The sequence below is a fragment of the Hyaena hyaena genome, unplaced genomic scaffold (assembly GCF_003009895.1).
Source record: "Hyaena hyaena isolate Hyena2069 unplaced genomic scaffold, ASM300989v1 scaffold_467, whole genome shotgun sequence".
In the NCBI taxonomy this organism is placed as follows: domain Eukaryota; kingdom Metazoa; phylum Chordata; class Mammalia; order Carnivora; family Hyaenidae; genus Hyaena; species Hyaena hyaena.
In genome coordinates, this window is record NW_024081100.1 from 543325 (window position 1) to 560942 (window position 17618).

Here is a 17618-nt window from a genome sequence, read left to right on the forward strand (position 1 = left end):
CTGCCTTGGACACGCCTCAAAACACCCAACTCAAGCCTGAACCCCAGAAGTCGTTTCTCACACCCTTGTACTGAGCTGCCCCACAGATCCCGGTGGCCCGTGTTCCCCAACACGTGACCCATGCCCCCCCCCCCCATCACTGCAGTTGCTTCTCCTGTGACCTTTAGCAGTAGGGCTCTGACAGTTCTGTTCTCTTTTGTATCTAAGAATCTACTGGAATAATTTACAATCATTTACTTAAAATCTCACTTAATTTTTAAACACGGAAGGAATGTACCGCTCTTAAAATAAAGCCTATATTGGGGCACCTGGGTGGCCTAGTCGGTCGAGTGTCTGATTCTTGATTTTGGCTCAGGTCATGATCCCAGGGTCGTGGAATCGAGCCCTGAGTCGGACTCTGCTCTGAGCGCTAAGGGTGGAGGCTACTAAACATTTTCTCTCCCTCTCTCTGCCCCTCTCCACTACTTGTGCTCTCTCTAAATAAACAAATAAATAGGGGCACCTGGGTAGCTTGGTCAGTTAAGTGACCGGCTCTCAAGGGTTCACTCTTCCTTTCATTCTCTCCCTCCTGTTCTCCAAATAAATACATTTTTAAAAAATGTGTGCAAATAAACAAATACATAAATAAATACCTGTATTTCACTTACAAAAGTAATATACATAATTGGGAGAAACTTTGGAAAATGTATTAAAGCAGAAATGAGAGAAATAAACTCCAATATGTAGAAATAACTGTTAAACACCAAGGAGAAAATAAGCGTAAGAAAATTTTCTCCATGTTTTTAATGAAGCTGTGATCACACCTCCCAAACAATTTCAGAGTCTACTTTTTCTCTTTACATCATAAATGGGCATTTCTCATGTTATACTGGTTTTATAAATTTTATAAATTGGCTATTGAGCATGTTATAGGATGTAACCAATGCCATTTTGTTGTACATTTATATTGTTTCTGGGTTTTCATTGCTATAAGTAATGATAATCCAGAATATGTTTATAATTGTTCACTGGAGAATTAACGTATGGAATCATAGAAAAAACCTGTATGTTTTTCGGTATAAAAATGAAGAACATATTGGTTGTGCACAGAGAGGGAAGAGGACTTTTAGGGTTTTCTTTTCTTTTTTTTTATTTTTGAAAGAGCACGAGCAGAGCAGGGGTATTGAGAGAGGGAGACACAGGCTCTGAAGAGGGCTCCAGGCTCTGAGCTAGCTGTCAGCAATGAGCCCAACATAGGGGCTCAAGGTCACAAACTGTGAGATCATGACCTGAGCCAAAGTCGGGCACTTAAGCAACTGAGCCACCCGAGTCCCCCTAGGTTTTTCTTTTAATGATGGTTTTTCTACCAACAATCTACTCTATATTCCTGTGGTTGTTGTTCCCAAAACCATCATATAATGGATATTAGTGAATAAGCGTTAAAAAATATCTTTTCTTGGGGCACCTGGCTGGTTCAGTCAGTTAAACGCGTTTGACTTCTGCTCAAGTCATGATCTCACAGTTTGTGAGTTTGAGCCCCGCTTCGGGCTCTGTGCTAACAGCTCAGAGCCTGGAGCCTGCTTCAGATTCTGTGTCTCTCTCTGCCCCTCCCCCGCTCACACTCTCTCTTTCCTTCAAATATAAACATTTTTATTAAAAATAAATAAATAAAGGATCAGTAGATACTGGGGCACCTGTGTGGCGCAGCTGGTTGAGTGACTGTTGGTTTCATTTCAGAGCATGATCTCATGGTTCATGAGTTCAAGAACCTTGTTGGTGCAGAGCCTGCTTGGGATTCTCTCTCTCCCCCCCTCCCCTACTACTAGCTCAGTCTCTCTCTCTCTCAAAATAAATAAAATCTAAAAAAGATAAATAAATTAGTAGATGTGATTACTGAAGATTTAAGATTTTTAAGGCAAAACAGACTTTGTATCCTTAAATTTTCATTGGAAATTGTTCTCTTAAAATTACCTTTAGTGCTGGTGCTGTTAAAATATTCAATTCGTTTTTCTTTATTTTGAGATGTGTCACATGTCAGAATTCGTAAAGTATCTGAGAATCTGAAGAAAATATGTGAAAGAAACAAAGTTAAGATTATGTTAGAATTAAAGAGAGATGGCCTGGGAAAGGAGACTGCATTTCAAATAGTTCCACATTAAAATCCTTTTTCAAAAGCTAATTGTTCTGGGACAATCAAGCCACATTTGCCTACAAAAACACCAATCTGATCCATGTAGAAAAGAGTAGTGTGATGATCACTTAAAATACTTTCTTTGAGGCACCCGGGCAGCTCAGTCAGTTGGGCATCTGACTCCTGACTCTTGATTTCAGCTGAGATCATGATCCCAGGTCCTGCATGGGATTAAGCTTTTCCTCAGGCTCTGCACTGAGCGTGGAACCTATCTGGGATTCTCTCACTCTCTCTACTCCTCTCCATCCCCCATTCCCTCTCTCTAAAATAAATTGTTAAAAATTAAAATACTTTCTTCAACCACAGAGTGAGTCAGAGAACTCTGAGACTGCTAAAGCTACAGAAGGAAGTACAATCCTCTTCTCCAAACATACAGAGCCTTTGAAATTTTTGTTACAATGATTTGAAAAGTGTGAAGATGTGTAGAAATAATTTGAAAAGTGTGGGAGGAAAAAAAGAAGGAAGGAGGGATGAAAATGAAGGAAAAAACAAAGTTAACTGAAAGACATACTCATAGCCATAAAGAATTTAGCCTTTATTTCAGGGAGAGAAACCCGTATTTACTTGGCTACACAAAAGAAAATTAAGGAAACCCCATTCAGTAGAAGAACTCTCCACTTCTATGCAATTAACATTGAAAGTACAAAAGAAACAGGATTTGGTAATCGGGAGATTGCTTCAGGCTGTCACAGAGGCCACACAAGACAGAGTAAGTCTGTGCCAACAGTGACATTAATTCCTACACTGCTACCACTGGACTTGCAGAATCTCAGGAACGGCCACTAACAGCGAGCACTTACCCCACAGACAGCCTGTGCCAGGCACGGCTATAATCTTGTGTGTACCTTTTCACACATTTAATCTTCACAACTCCCTAAGAGGGGTGTTCATATTATCTCCGTTTTAAAGGCAAGGAAACTAAAACCTTGACGTTACTTTGGAAAAACGTAACACAGCCAGTTAAGCATCCGACTCTGGCTCAGGTCTTGATCTCACAGTTTATGGGTTCGAGCCCCACATAGGGCTCTGTGCTGACAGCTCAGAGCCTGGAGCCTGCTTTGGATTCCGTGTCTCCCTCTCTCTCTCTCTGCCCCTCCCCTCCTTGTGTTCTCTCTCTCAAAAATAAGTAAACACTTAAAAACAATTTTTTTAGGTTTTCATTATAGCTAATGGTTGCAAATTATTAACTTGGCTGATATTTGTAATATAATGTTGAGTGGATAAAACAACAGATATAATCATATGATGAGCTCAAATATTATTTGAGTGGAGGAGGTAAGGTATGTAAATATGTACGAACACACATAAATGAAAAGAAAAATAGATATTAACAGTAACTATTTCTAAATGGAACAGTTTTAATTTTCTTCTTTATAAAAAACCATTACCCTAGTGTTGAGAACTTCCTTTACCTTAAGTTAGAACAAATTTACACAACTCACATTTTAGGACCATACAATGCCTTTCACTGCTTAATAAGCATTCACGAATATACAGTTGGATGCTGGTACTATATACCTGACGTTGCTGACCAAAGACGACAGGAAATACTGATTTTCTCCAGAAATATTCTCTGAATGTTTAGGAAAAAACTTGTTATCTTCAGCAATCTCCAAAGCCACGTGCTTCCCTATCTTCGATGACTTATACAGCCGAAAGTTTCTATTCCTTGTATAAACTCCTACGTCAGAAATTAAGAAGAATGATTATCAATGCACATTTTCAGTGGTTTGATTTTCTAGTCAGCAAATATTAGACTCCTTTTGTATGGCGTTCTTAGGGAAGCCAGTGCTCGCGGTCCAACATGGCAACGTGGGAAGACCCTCAACTCACCTCCTCGTGTGAACACACCAAATCTATAGCTATATATGGGCCAGTTTCCCCTGGAAAACAGCCTAAAGTCCGGCAGATGGACTCCTTCCGCGTGGACAAAGAACCGGACAGCACCACAAAGCAGGTAGGGGAGGCCAAGACAGCCTCACCGTGGGCCCCACCCCCAGTGCGACAACCGACCATTGGGAGGGAATTCAAACTCGGAGCTTCTCCCTGAGAGGCAGAGGATTCAACCTCACACACCTCACAGCCCAGCTTTTAAGACCTGTGCCTAGGAGGCGAGCCCCAGGAACACCTGGCTCTGGAGACCAGCCGGCCTGGGCCTGGGCCTGCGGGGCTGGGGCCAGTGGCTAAGAAGGGCTCTTACAGGGCCCCGTGCCGACTCACTCACACAGGGCCCAGGGCAGAAGCAGCTCTCCGAAAAGTGCCCAGGGTCTACGCGAAAGAGGCTCCTCATTTTCAAACCACCCTGAGAGCCTCTTCAGGGACGGAGTGGACCGTGCCATCTTCGACGCCTTGCTAAAGCTGTGGCTGCCATCTTTTTCTGGGGCCCATCTGGTCTCCTTTCTCCCCCCTTCTGCAGCGGGTGCCGTCTTTGCAGGCCCCTCTGCCTCCCTCCAGCGGGGGACACAGTCCGGCTCCCCACCTGCCGTGCTCCCCAGCACCAGTATCTGCTGGCGGAAAGCGTCTACTGGCGTCTGGTGCCCCGGTTTTTACATTTGCTAACCCACTTTTCAGGGAAGCCCTTGAGCACTTGGCTTGAAAGGCCAGGGAGGCTCGCGCTCCTGGGTCCACAGGACTCTCCCAACTGGAGAGACAGTTCCTGGTAGACGACCACTCAAGGCCACGGCACTGAGAGCGGACTGAAACCCATTCCCAGTTTCTGAGAGAGAGACAATTCCTTTGCCTGAGGCTTCGGGGGTGGCACAGTCCCAGAGGCCCACAGAAGGGCTCTCAGGGAATGGAGGCCCGGGGACGGAGTTTGGCACTCTCCCTCTGCTTCACTCCAACTCACTGGGATCTTCCAGAAAGGAGCTTATGGCCTTTGCTTGGTGCCCTGAGTTCTGCAGTGGCTGCCAGGGGCCTCCTCTCTGTCACCTGGCTCCGCTGGCCGGTGGGACTTACCGTCACAGGTCCTACCGAACTGTAAGCAACGGAGAAAGAGCTCTTCAACAGCGGCACCCTAGGGCTCCGCAAGAGGCAACAGACACGGGCTCAGTCTCTCTGTGAAAGAGCCTGGTAGCTTCTCAGCACAGGAGCCTAAGTGAACGCACACCTGGGGGCTAACTGGAAACCTTTCCGGAGACCTTGAAGGCCAGGCCCCATCTCCATCGTCGCTTTTGCTGTGTCTCACAGCACCAGCACCTCTCAGAGGGCAGCCTGTGTGTGGGTGTGGTGCCCCAGTTTTAACATCTGCTACCCTGCTTTTCGTGGCTGCCTCCCAGGGCCTAAGCCTTGATCACCCAGCTCTGGTGGGGGGGTGGGGGTGGCTTTGGGTCCTGAGGCTCGTGGGACTGTAACGATCAGGGAGGCAGTTCTGAGACTGCGACCACCACCAGCGCACCGCATAGACAGCGGACTGAAACACCCCCAGCCCTCGTGGGAAAGGGGCCTAACTGCCAGTCCCAGGGCTCCAGCCTGAGGGGCAGTCTTCAAGTCTGGCAGCCATCTAGAAGCGGCAGAGCTGCTCGCAAGGAATGTAGCCAGGGGGCGCTATCGTTGTGCTCTCCTGCTACCTCACGACAGCTCACCTGGGTCTCTCAGAAGGAAGCCGGATCTTTACAGCTGCCACCGTGGCCACCTGCATATGACCAGGCTGTGCCGGTCAGTGGGACTGACACTTGCAGTCGCACACAGCTGCACATACTTTCCATTCCTTAAAAGCTGCTGGCACGGGGCGTCCGGGTGGCTCAGCAGGTTAAGCATCTGACTTTTGGTTTTGGCTCATTTCATAGTCTCAATTTGTGAGTTTGAACCCCATGTCAGGCTCCAAGCTGCCAGTGTGGATTCTCTCTCCCTCTCTGCCCCTACACCTCCCATGTGTTCTCTCTCAGAAGAAATAAATAACCATTAAAAAAAAAAAAAAAGAAAGAAAAGAAAAGAAAGCTATTACCCAAGTGTCTGACTTCCAATTAGCCTGAATCAAGGTGCCAAATGAGATCTTCCCTTTTGGGATATTAACTGGCCCTGGAGCAACCCAAAGTACTGGGAGCTATTAGAAACAAGATAGGCTGCTTGGGTAATTACAAAAGTTTGAGAAACAGCCAAGAGCTAGGACAGGGCTGTAGGGTAAGTTTCATCTCCTTCACAGGCCAACTCTTCAAGACCTGTAGGGGATGCTAGTTTGCCTAATGCAGGGAAACAAACAGTCAAGAAAAATGATGAACAAAGGGCCACATTCCAAACAAAAAAGCAAGATCGAACTCTTTAAAAACCTTAATGAAATAAAGATAAAGAATTTATCTGATAAAGAGTTTAATCTAATGGTCATCGAGATGTTCACCAAACTCAGGAGAAGAGTGGATAACACAGTGAGAACATCAACAGAAAGGTAGGAAAATACAAGAAAGTAGCCAATAGAAGTCACAGAGCTGAAAATACGAAAACTGATGTGAAAAACACACTAAGGGTTCAATAGCTAACCAGATGAAGCTGGATAAATGAACTTGAAGGCAGGATGGAGGAACTCACCCAACAGAGCAAAAAGAGAAAAGAATGAAATAAAGTGAAGACAGCTTAAGGGACTTGGAAGACAACACCAAACAGGCCAATATTCACATTATATGAATCCCAGAAGGAGAAAGGGGTGGAAAACTTATTTGAAGAAACAGTAACTGAAAACTTCAATAACCTGGGGAAGGAAAGACCTACAGATCCAGGAAGGACAGCGACTTCTAAATGAAATGAATGCAGAGACCCATACCAAACACATTATAAAATGTCAGAAGTTAAACACACACACACACACACACACACACACACACACACACACGAGAATCTTAAAAGCAACAAGAAAAAAACCAACTTGTTACATACAAGGAAAACCCCATATGACTATGAGCACATTTTTCAGCAGAAACATTACAGGACATAAGAGTGTGGCACCATATATTCAAAGTACTGGAAAAAAAAAAAAAAAAACCTTCCAACCAAGAACACTCTACCCACCAAAGTTATCATTCATAGTTGAAGGACAGATAAAAAGTTTTCCAGATGAGCAAAAGATAAAAAAGACCCAGTAACTGCACTACTAGGTATTTATCCAAGGGATACAGGTATGCTGTTTCAAAAGGGCACATGCACCCCAATGTTTATAGCAGCACTGTCAACAACAGCCACATACGGAAAGAGCCCAAGTGTCCATCAATGGATGAATGGATAAAGAAGATGTGGTGTGTGTGTGTGTGTACACACACCGAGTATCACTCAGCAATCAAAAAGAATGAAATCTTGCCATTTGCAACTACATGGATGGAACTAGAGGGCATTATGCTAAGTGAAATTACAGAAAGACAAATATCATAGGACTTCACTTATATAAGGACTTTAAGACACATAACAGATGAACATAAGGGAAGGGAAGCAAAAATAATATAAAAACAGGCAAAGAGACAAAACTTAAGTGACTCTTAAATATGGAGAACAAACAGGGTTGCTGGAGGGGTTGTGGGCGAGGGGGCTAAATGGGTGAGGAACATTAAGGAATCTACTCCTGAAATCACTGTTGCACTATATGCTAACTTGGATGTAAAGTTTAAAAAAAAGAAAAAAGAAAAATCTCAACTTTATATCTCAAGAAACTAGAAAAAGAACAGCAAATAAACCCAAAGTTAGTAGAAGAAAGGAAATAATAAAGGTCAGAGCAGAAATAAATGGAATGGAGGGGCGCCTGGGTGGCTTAGTCGGTTAAGCGTCCGACTTTCGCTTAGGTCATGATCTCGCGGTTCGTGGGTTCGAGCCCCGCGTCGGGCTCTGTGCTGACTGCCAGCTTGGAGCCTGGAGCCTCTTTCAGTCTGTGACTCCCTCTCTCTCTGACCCTCCCCTGCTCACGCTGTCTCTCTCTCTCTCAGAAATAAATAAAACATTAAAAAAAATTAAAAAAAAAAAAAAAAGAAAGAAATGGAATGGAGACTTTAAAAACAACAGAAAAAAAAAATGAAAGCAAGACCTAGTTCTTTGTAAAGATAAATGAAAGGGACAAACCTTTCGCTAGACTCACCAAGAAAACAAAGAGGACTAAAGTAAGATCAGAAATAAAAGAGGACACATTACAAGTGATACCAAAGAAATTCAAAGGAACATAGAAAACTACTATGAACAACTGCACTCCAGCAAATTGGGCAATGTGGAAGACATGCACAACTTCCCAGAAACATCTAACCTTCTAGGGCACCTGGGGCTCAGTCGGTTAAGCATCATCTAACTTTGGGACAGGTCATGGTCTTACAACGTGTGGGCTAGAGTCCAGGGTTGGGTTCTGTGCTGACAGCTCAGAGCCTGGAGCCTTCTTCGGATTCTGTGTCTCCTCTCTCTGCCCCTCCTCTACTCATGCTCGCGCGCTCACTCGCTCGCTCTCTCTCTCTCAAAAATAAACATTAAAAAAAACACAAAACCACATAACCTTCCAAACCTGAATCATGAACAGAAAACAGCCTGATTACCAGTAAGGAGAGTGAATCAGTAATCAAAAACCTCCCAATAAACAAAAGCCCAGGAACAGACAGCTTTTATGGTAAATTCTACCAAACAAAGAATAATATGTTCATTCTCAAATTATTCCCTAAATAGACACTTCACACTCACTTTACACAGCCAGTATTATCATGACACCAAAAATAAACCCGGGCACTACAAGAAAGAAAATTGCAGGTCAGTATCCCTGACGAACATAGATGTAAAAGTCATCAACAAAAAAACTAAATCAATAACAAGAGAAATTCAGCAAACCAAACTCAACAATACATGTATCCCCCCACTTTCTGAAAGTTCACATTACCACATTTCACTTTTATGAAAGACTTATATTACTACCTGTTTTCACTCCCTGTAAGATTCCAAAGAAGATTTTCATTTTTACAAAAAAAAAAGAAAAAAAAAGCTATTTCCATACTAATGTAGGTCTTTCAAAAAAGCAAAGTGGTTTACTAAAATCGAAATGATCATCTTGCTCTTTCTGCCATCCTGTATAGACAGCTGCTCCAGAACCTGTGGAGTCTGACTGGGAACAGGACTCCTGGACGACAAATATGTCTAGAAGGCTGTGGTCCAAGGCCACTTTGGCCGTCTGCAAGCGAGGTCTCCAGAACCAGAGGGAGCAAACAGCTCTTCTTAAAACTGAAGGTGTTAACACTCGAGATGAAACTGAATTCTATCTAGGCAAGAGATGCCCTGATGTGGACAAAGCAAAGAACACCACAATGACTCCTGGTGGCAAACTGAAGAAAACTAGAGTAATCCGGGGAAAAGTAACTCGTGCTCATGGAAACAGTGGCATGGTTCGCGCCGAATTCCCAGAACCTTCCTGCTACAGCCATTGGCCATGGCCTCCATGTGATGCTGTACCCCTCAAGGGCTTAAACTTACTGAAAAGTAAGTAAACAAAGGTGTAGATTTGTTCTCTTGTAAACAAAACGTGCAGAAAACAAACAATAATCTCAATAGATTCAGAAAAAGTATTTGACAAAATTCAACATCCACTTACAATAAAATACTCAAAGTATTTTATACTTATGATAAAAACTCTCAACAAAGTGGGTACAGAGGAAATGTACCTCAACATGATAAAGTCTATTTATGACACACCCATAGGTAACACCATACACAGTGGTGAAAAGCTGAAAGCTTTTCCTCTAACTTCAGGAACAACACCACCCATTCTCATCCCTTTTACCAACATGGTACTGGACGGCCTAGCCGGAGCAAGTAGGCGAGAAAAGACGTAAAAGGCATCCACATTGCAAAAGAAGAAGGGAAACTGTCATTATTTGCAGGTGTCTATGTAGAAAACTCCACCAAAAAATTGTCAGCACTACTAAGTCAATTCAGTAAAGTTGCAGGATACAAAATCAACCACACAGAAACCTGTTCATTTCTGTACAACCAGCAACAAACTACCAGGAAAAGAAATTAAGACATAATCCCACTTAAAAAAAAGAAAATAAAATCACACTTATAATTGCATTGGAAAGAATAAAATACGTAGGAATAAATTTAACCAAGAAGGCAAAAGACCTGCACTCTGAAAACTATAAAATACTGATGAAAGAAGCTGAAGATGACACAAACAAATGGAAAGATATTTTAGCTCATGGATCCGAATAGTGCCAAGATGTCCATGACACCCAGGGCAATCGATGATTCAATGCGTCCCTATCAAGATTTCAGCGACATTTTTCACAGAACTGAACACAGATTTCTAAAATTCGAATGGAACTACAGAAGATCCTGCATGGCCAAAGTAGTGCAGACAAAGAAGAACAAACCTGGAGACATCATGTTTCCTGATTTCAAAGTACATCCCAATGCTATCATTATCAACAGACGAGGATATCGGCAATCAAAACAGACATGTAAATCAACGGGACACAATAGAAAGCAAGAAAATAAAGCCATGTATGCGTATGTTCAACTAATTTACAACCAAGGAGCCAAGAATATACAATAGAGAAAGAACAGTCTCTTGAATAAAATGAGCTGGGCAACTGGAAAGTCACATGCAAAATAATAAAACTGTACCGCTTTCTCACACCGTATACAAAAATTGCTTGAAATGAATTACAGACTTGAATATAAGACCTGCAACCATAAAAGTCTTAGAAAACCGGCAATAGGCTCCTTAACATGGATCTTGGCGATGGTGCTTTTTGTTTTTGTTTTTTATTTTAGAGAGAAACAGAGAGCTTCAGCAGGGGAGAGGCTGGCAGAGAGAGAGAGAGAGAGAGAGAGAGAGAGAATATGAATCCTAAGCAGGCTCCATGTTCAGCACTGAGTCCAATGCGGGGCTCAATCCCACAACCCTGAGATCATGACCTTAGCCAAAATCAAGAGTTGGATGCTCAACTGAGTCACCCAGGCATCCCAGTGATGGTGTTTTAAATTTGACACCAACAGCAAAGGCAACAAAAGCAAAAGCAAATAAGCAGGACTACATCAAAGTAAAACGTTTCTGCAGAGAAAGGAGACCATCAGCAAAAGTAAGGTTGAATGGGAGAAAATACCTGAAAATCACAGATCTGACAAGATGTTAGTAGCCAAAATACAGAACTCCTACAACTCAACGGAAAAAGAAAACCTAATTAAAAAGTAGGCAGAATCTGAATCGACGTTTCTCCATAAAAAGACATACACGTGGCCAACAAAACATGTGCAACAGCCCTCATCATCAGGGAAATGCAAATCAAAACTGCAATGAGAGATCACCTCATACCTGCCAAAATGGCTCGTATCAAAAAGACAAGAAATACAAGTATGGAGGAGGCAAGATGGCGGAGAAGCAGGGAGCTCAGTCCGTATCGCTCGCCTCCGTCTCTCACACGGAGAAGGCCTGAAGCCACAGGGACCCTTACAGAATCCAGGAGTTTGGGAGGTAAAGGAGGCAGAGTCTGCTGAGAAAGCCTCATAGAGTGAGTACAAACTGGGGAAGATAAAAACGGGCCCGGACGGGAGACAAGGTGGGGGGGGGGGGGATCCCCCTCTGCGGGGAGCTGCGGGGAGTCTAGGGGTAAAAAGAGTGGCCGAAACTACCCAAGACACTGTCTCTGTTGCTGGAGAAGAGAAAAACCTCCGCTCGGGACACAGAGGGATCCGGTTCCCTGCTGACCAGCTGACCCTGGGCTGGACGCACTCGTCCCAGGCGACCCCGGGGGGAAACTGCTCCCCGCTGGCCAGCTGGACCTGGAGGGGACGCGCGGCGCCTGAAGCTGTGCCCTTGTGCTTCTGGCTGGGCTCGATCCCCAGGGGGGAGGCGAGAGGCTTGAAACGGCTCTGAGGGGCTCGCCTGTGAGTTTATATTTCAGGCAATTTCAATGGGGTGAGCGGACTGGGATCTGGAAACGAGGCCTGGCCTGGGATCTAGAGCACGACCCACCTTGGCTCCGCCCCCAGCACAGGGAGTTTACACACCCAGAAGAGTGAGTTGCAATGCTTGGTTCAAGAAGGGACCGGGGTGCTGCCAATCTTCTCCCCACAACCGCCAAGGCAGGACTCTCGCAGGACGCACTGGACCAAACCACGCCCATCCCCGCTAGAGAGCCACCCTCTTCCCTTTTTTTTCCCTGGGCAAGACCAACATGGATGCACTGCCCTGATTAATTCTGGTCACTGACTTGCTTAAACAGTCACATTAATCCATTCTTTAGATGTAAATTCTACACATCCACTGCTACCTTTTTATCTCTTTCTCTCTGGAGTAATCAGACTATATAGTTCCTCTGAGTAGCATCATCGTCATTTCTTTCGCCTCCTCTCCAACCACACTCCACTCTTTCTCTCTTTGAAGTAAGCCTCTTATCCCTTCTGCCTGCTCATTTCATTTCCAACTTTGCTTCCTCCCCACGCTGTCATTTCTCTTTCTCTATGCTCTTCAACCAGCACTGCATACACCTGGCTGTTTATTTGTAGCTGGGAATTCTGGTTCGATGCTTTAGACTGTCTTTTGTCTATTGGGTTTTTCCTTTTTCCTTTTGTTTTTATGCATTTTTATTTTTATTATTCATCCTCCCTCCTTCCTCTTTTCTATTTTCTTTTTTTTTCGTATGTGTCCCTTTTTTCTTTTTCGTTTTCCCTTTCAGTTTGCATGTTTGTTGGATTTGTCTGTGCAGCGGTGTACCTTTGTTCCCTATGTGTTTGTCTGTTTTCTTTTCCAGGGCTACCTCAAGAAACAAGCCAAAGTACACATGGTGGAGAGTCCCAAATACCACTACGAGTAGGAAAATAAAATAACCAAAGTCTCAACAAGAGAGACCAAGAGACACCATTCAAAGACGACTTTCTGAAAGGACAGGGCCTAGACAGTCAAAGAACCTTCTTTGGTACAGCAGCGCTCATAGGTGCAGAGTGCCTAACAAGGTTTTAAAACTAACAAGAGATACTGCTAGGAATTTACCCAAGGGATATAGAAATGCTGAGGCACAGGAGCACATCTTCCCCAATGTTCATAGTGGCACTCTCAACAATAGCCAAAACATGGAAAGAGCCTAAGTATCCATCAATGGATGAATGGATCAAGAAGATGTGGTTTATCGATACCATGGAATACTACATGGCAATGAGAAACAATGAAATCTGGCCATGTGTAGCAACATGGATGGACCTTGAGGGTGTTATGCTGAGCGAAATAAGTCAGGCAGAGAAGGACAAATATCATGTTTGCACATATAGGAGGATTAGGAGGAACTTAACGGAGGACCATGGGGGAGAAGAAGGGGGGAAATAGTGGGGGAAAGGGGGACAAACCATGAGAGACTCTTGAATGCTGACAAAAACTGAGGACTGATGGATGTCGGGGGGAGGGGGGAATGGTCACGGAGAGGGGCACTTGTGGGGATAAGGACTGGGTGTTATATGCAAACCAACGTGACAATAAACTATTTGTTAAAAAAATAAATAGTTTTAAGCAATCAAAAAAAAAAAAAAAAAAACTAACAAGAGATAGAAAGCTAACCAAAATGACGAAACAGAAGAACTCTCCTCCAAAGAAATTCCAGGAAGAATTGACAGCTAAAGAACTGCTCAAAACAGATATACACAAAATAACTGAACAAAAATTTGGAACAATAGTCATAAAATTAATCGCTGGGCTTGAAAAACGCATGGAAGACATCAGAGAAACTATTGCTACAAAGACTATGGAGCTTAAAAATAGCTGTGATGAATTATAAAAAGGTATAAATGAGATGCAAAATAAAATGGAGGCATCCAATGCACGGATTGAAGAGGCAGAAAGGAGAATAAGTGATTTAGAAGACACAATTATAGAAAAAGAGGAAGCTGAGGAAAAGAGAGATGAACTGATCCAGGAACACAAAAGGAGAGTTTGAGATCTCAGCGATACATTCAAACGGAATAATATCCGTATTATAGGAATTCCAGAAGAGGAAGAGAGAGGGAAAGGTGCTGAAGGAGTCCTGGAACAAATTATAGCAGAGAACTTCCCCAGGCTGAGGAAGGAAACAGACGTTGAAATCCAAGAAGCACAAAGAACTCCCCTCAGACGTAACTTGAATTGATCTTCTGCACGACATATCATAGTGAAACTGGCAAAATATAAAGACAAAGAGAGAATTTTGAAAGCAGCTAGGGAGAAAAGGGCCCTAACATACAAAGGGAAACCTATCAGAGTGGTGACAGACCTATCTACTGAAACTTGGCAGGCCAGAAAGGAATGGCAGGAAATCTTCAATGAGATGAACAGAAAAAATACACAGCCAAGAATCCTCTATCCAGCAAGCCTGTCATTCAGAATAGAAGGGAAGATAAAAGTCTTTCCAAATAAAACAAAAATGGAAAGAATTCATCACCACTAAACCAACCCTACAAGAAATCCTGAGGGGAACTCTGACGGAAGTGTTGCAAGGAACACAAGATACCAGAGACACCACCACAAGCATGAATCCCACAAAAGACACGATGACTCTAAACCCATATTTTTCAATAACACTGAATGTAAATGGACTAAATGCCCCAATCAAAAGACACAGGGTAGCAGAATGATAAAAAACCAAAATCCATCTATTTGCTGTCGACAAGAAACTAATTTTAGACTGGAGGACACCTTCAGATGGACAGTAAGGGGATGGAGAAATATCTATCATGCTACTGGAAATCAAAAGACAGCTGGAGTAGCTATACTTATGTCAGGCAAACTGGACTTTAAGGTAAAGACGGTAACAAGGGATGAAGAAGGGCATTATATACTTACAGGGTCTATCCATCAGGGAGAGCTAACAATTATAAATGTCTATGCACCAAATATGGGAGCACCTAAATATATAAAACATTCACAAACAGAAACACTCTTATGGATAAGAATGGGCTAATAGCAGGGGACTTTAATACTCCACTTACAGCAATGGATAGATCAACTAGACAGAAACTCACTAAAGACACAGTGGACTTGAATGACACACTGGACCAGATGGATTTGACAGATATACTTAGAACTCTACATCCTGAGGCCATGGAATTCCCTTTCTTCTCAAGTGCACCTGACACATTCTCCAAGATAGATCACATACTGGGACATAAAGCAGCCCTCAATAAATATAAAAGAATTGAGATCATACCATGCACACTTTCAGATCACAATGCTATGAAACTTGAAATCAATCACAGGAAGAAGTCTGGAAAACCTCCAAAAACATGGAGGTTAAAGAACACCCTACTAAAGAACGAATGGGCCAATCAGGCAATTAGAGAAAAATTTAAAAAATATATGGAAACAAATGAAAACGAAAATACAACAATCCAAACTCTATGATATGCGGCAAAGGCAGTCCTAAGAGGAAAGTACATTGCACTCCAGGCCTATTTCAAGAAACTAGAAAAAGCCCAAGTGCAAAATCTAACAGCGCACCTAAAGGAACTAGAGGCAGAGCAACAGGAGCACCCCAAACCCAGTAGGAGAAGAGAAATAATAAAAATCAGGGCAGAAGTAAACAATATAGAAACCCAAGAAATAGCTGAACAGATCAATGAAACCAAGAGTTGGTTTTTTGAAAAAATAAACAAAACTGACAAACTTCTAGCCAGTCTTCTCCAAAAAGAAAAGAGAACACTCAAATAGACAAAATCATGAATGAAAATGGACTTATGACAACCAACCCCTCAGAAATACAAGCAATTATCAGGGAATACTATGAAAAATTATATGCCAACAAATTGGACAACTCAGAAGAAACGGACAAATTCCTAAACACACCCACACTGCCAAAATTCACACGGGAAGAAATAAAAAACCTGAACAGACTCATAACTAGTGAGGAAATCGAATCAGTTATCAAAAATCTCCCAACAAATAAGAGCTCTGGGCCAGATGGCTTCCCTGGGGAATTCTACTAGACGTTTAAAACAGAGTTAATACCCATTCTTCTCAAGCTATTTCAAAAAACAGAAATCAAAGGAAAATTTCCAGACTCATTTTATGAAGCCAGCATCACTTTGATTCCCAAGCCAGACAGAGACTCAGCAAAAAAAAGAGACCTACAGGCCAATATCCTTGATGAATACAGATGCAAAAATCCTCAACAAGATACTTGCAAATCAAATCCAACAGCACATAAAAAGAATTATCCACCAAGATCAAGTGGGATTCATTCCTGGGTTACGGGGCTGGTTCAATATTCACAAATCAATCAATGTGATACATCGCATCAACAAAAGAAAAGAAAAAAACCATATGATCTTGTCGATAGATGCAGAAAAAGCATTCAACAAGATACAACATCCGTTCTTAATAAAGACCCTCGAGAAAGTCGGGATAGAAGGAACTTACTTAAACATCATAAAAGCCATCTATAAGAATCCCTCAGCTAATATCATCCTCAATGGGGAAAAACTGAGAGCTTTCCCCCTGAGATCAGGAACACGACAGGGATGTCCACTCTCACCGTTGCTTAACATAGTGCTGGAAGTCCTAGCATCAGCCATCAGACAACAAAAGGAAATAAAAGGCATCAGAATTGACAAAGAAATAGTGAGACTTTCACTCTTTGCAGATGACATGATACTCTACATAGAAAACCCGGGGGCGCCTGGGTGGCTTAGTCGGTTAAGCGTCCAACTTTCGCTTAGGTCATGATCTCGCGGTTTGTGGGTTCGAGCCCCGCGTCGGGCTCTGTGCTGACTGCCAGCTCAGAACCTGGAGCCTGTTTCGGTCTGTGACACCCTCTGTCTCTGACCCTCCCCTGCTCACGCTGTCTCTCTCTCTCTCCTAGAAATAAATAAAAATATTTAAAAAAAAAAAGAAAACCTGACAGAGTCCACTAGAAGCCTACTAGAACTGGTCCATGAATTCAGCAAAGTTGCAGGGTACAAAATCAACATACAGAAATCGGTTGCATTTTTATACACCAACAATGAAGCAACAGAAAGAGAAATCAAGAAACTGATCCCATTCACAATTGCACAAAAAACCATAAAATACCTAGGAATAAACCTAACCAAAGATATAAGAAATCTGTATGATGAAAACTATACAAAACTTATGAAGGAAATTGAAGACGACACAAAGAAATGGAAAAACATTCCATGCTCATGGATTGGAAGAGTAAATATAGTTAAAATGTCATTACTACCCAAAGCAATCTACACATTCAATGCAATTCCAATCAAAATTGCACCAGCATACTTCTCAAAGCTAGAGCAAACTATCCTAAAATTTGTATGGAACCACAAAAGACCCCGAATAGCCAAAGTAATACTGAAAAATAAAACCAAAATGGAAGGTATCACAATCCCAGACTTTAGCCTCTACGACAAAGCTGTCATCATCAAGACAGTATGGTATTGGCACAAAAACAGACACTTTGACCAATGGAACAGAAATGAGAACTCAGAAGTGGACCCAAAAGTATACAGCCAACTAATCTTTGACAAAGCAGGAAAGAGTATTCAGTGG

At 42.7% G+C, this 17618-nt stretch overlaps 1 protein-coding gene across 1 annotated transcript in view; it reads right to left on the bottom strand.

Moving 5' to 3' along the window:
* Positions 1-17618, bottom strand: part of PRIMPOL (primase and DNA directed polymerase) — a 35032-nt gene that overhangs the window by 11444 nt on the left and 5970 nt on the right. Inside the window, 2 exon segments of the mRNA XM_039253864.1 lie at positions 1951-2039; positions 3689-3851. Coding sequence (XP_039109795.1) covers positions 1951-2039; positions 3689-3851 — 252 coding nt within the window.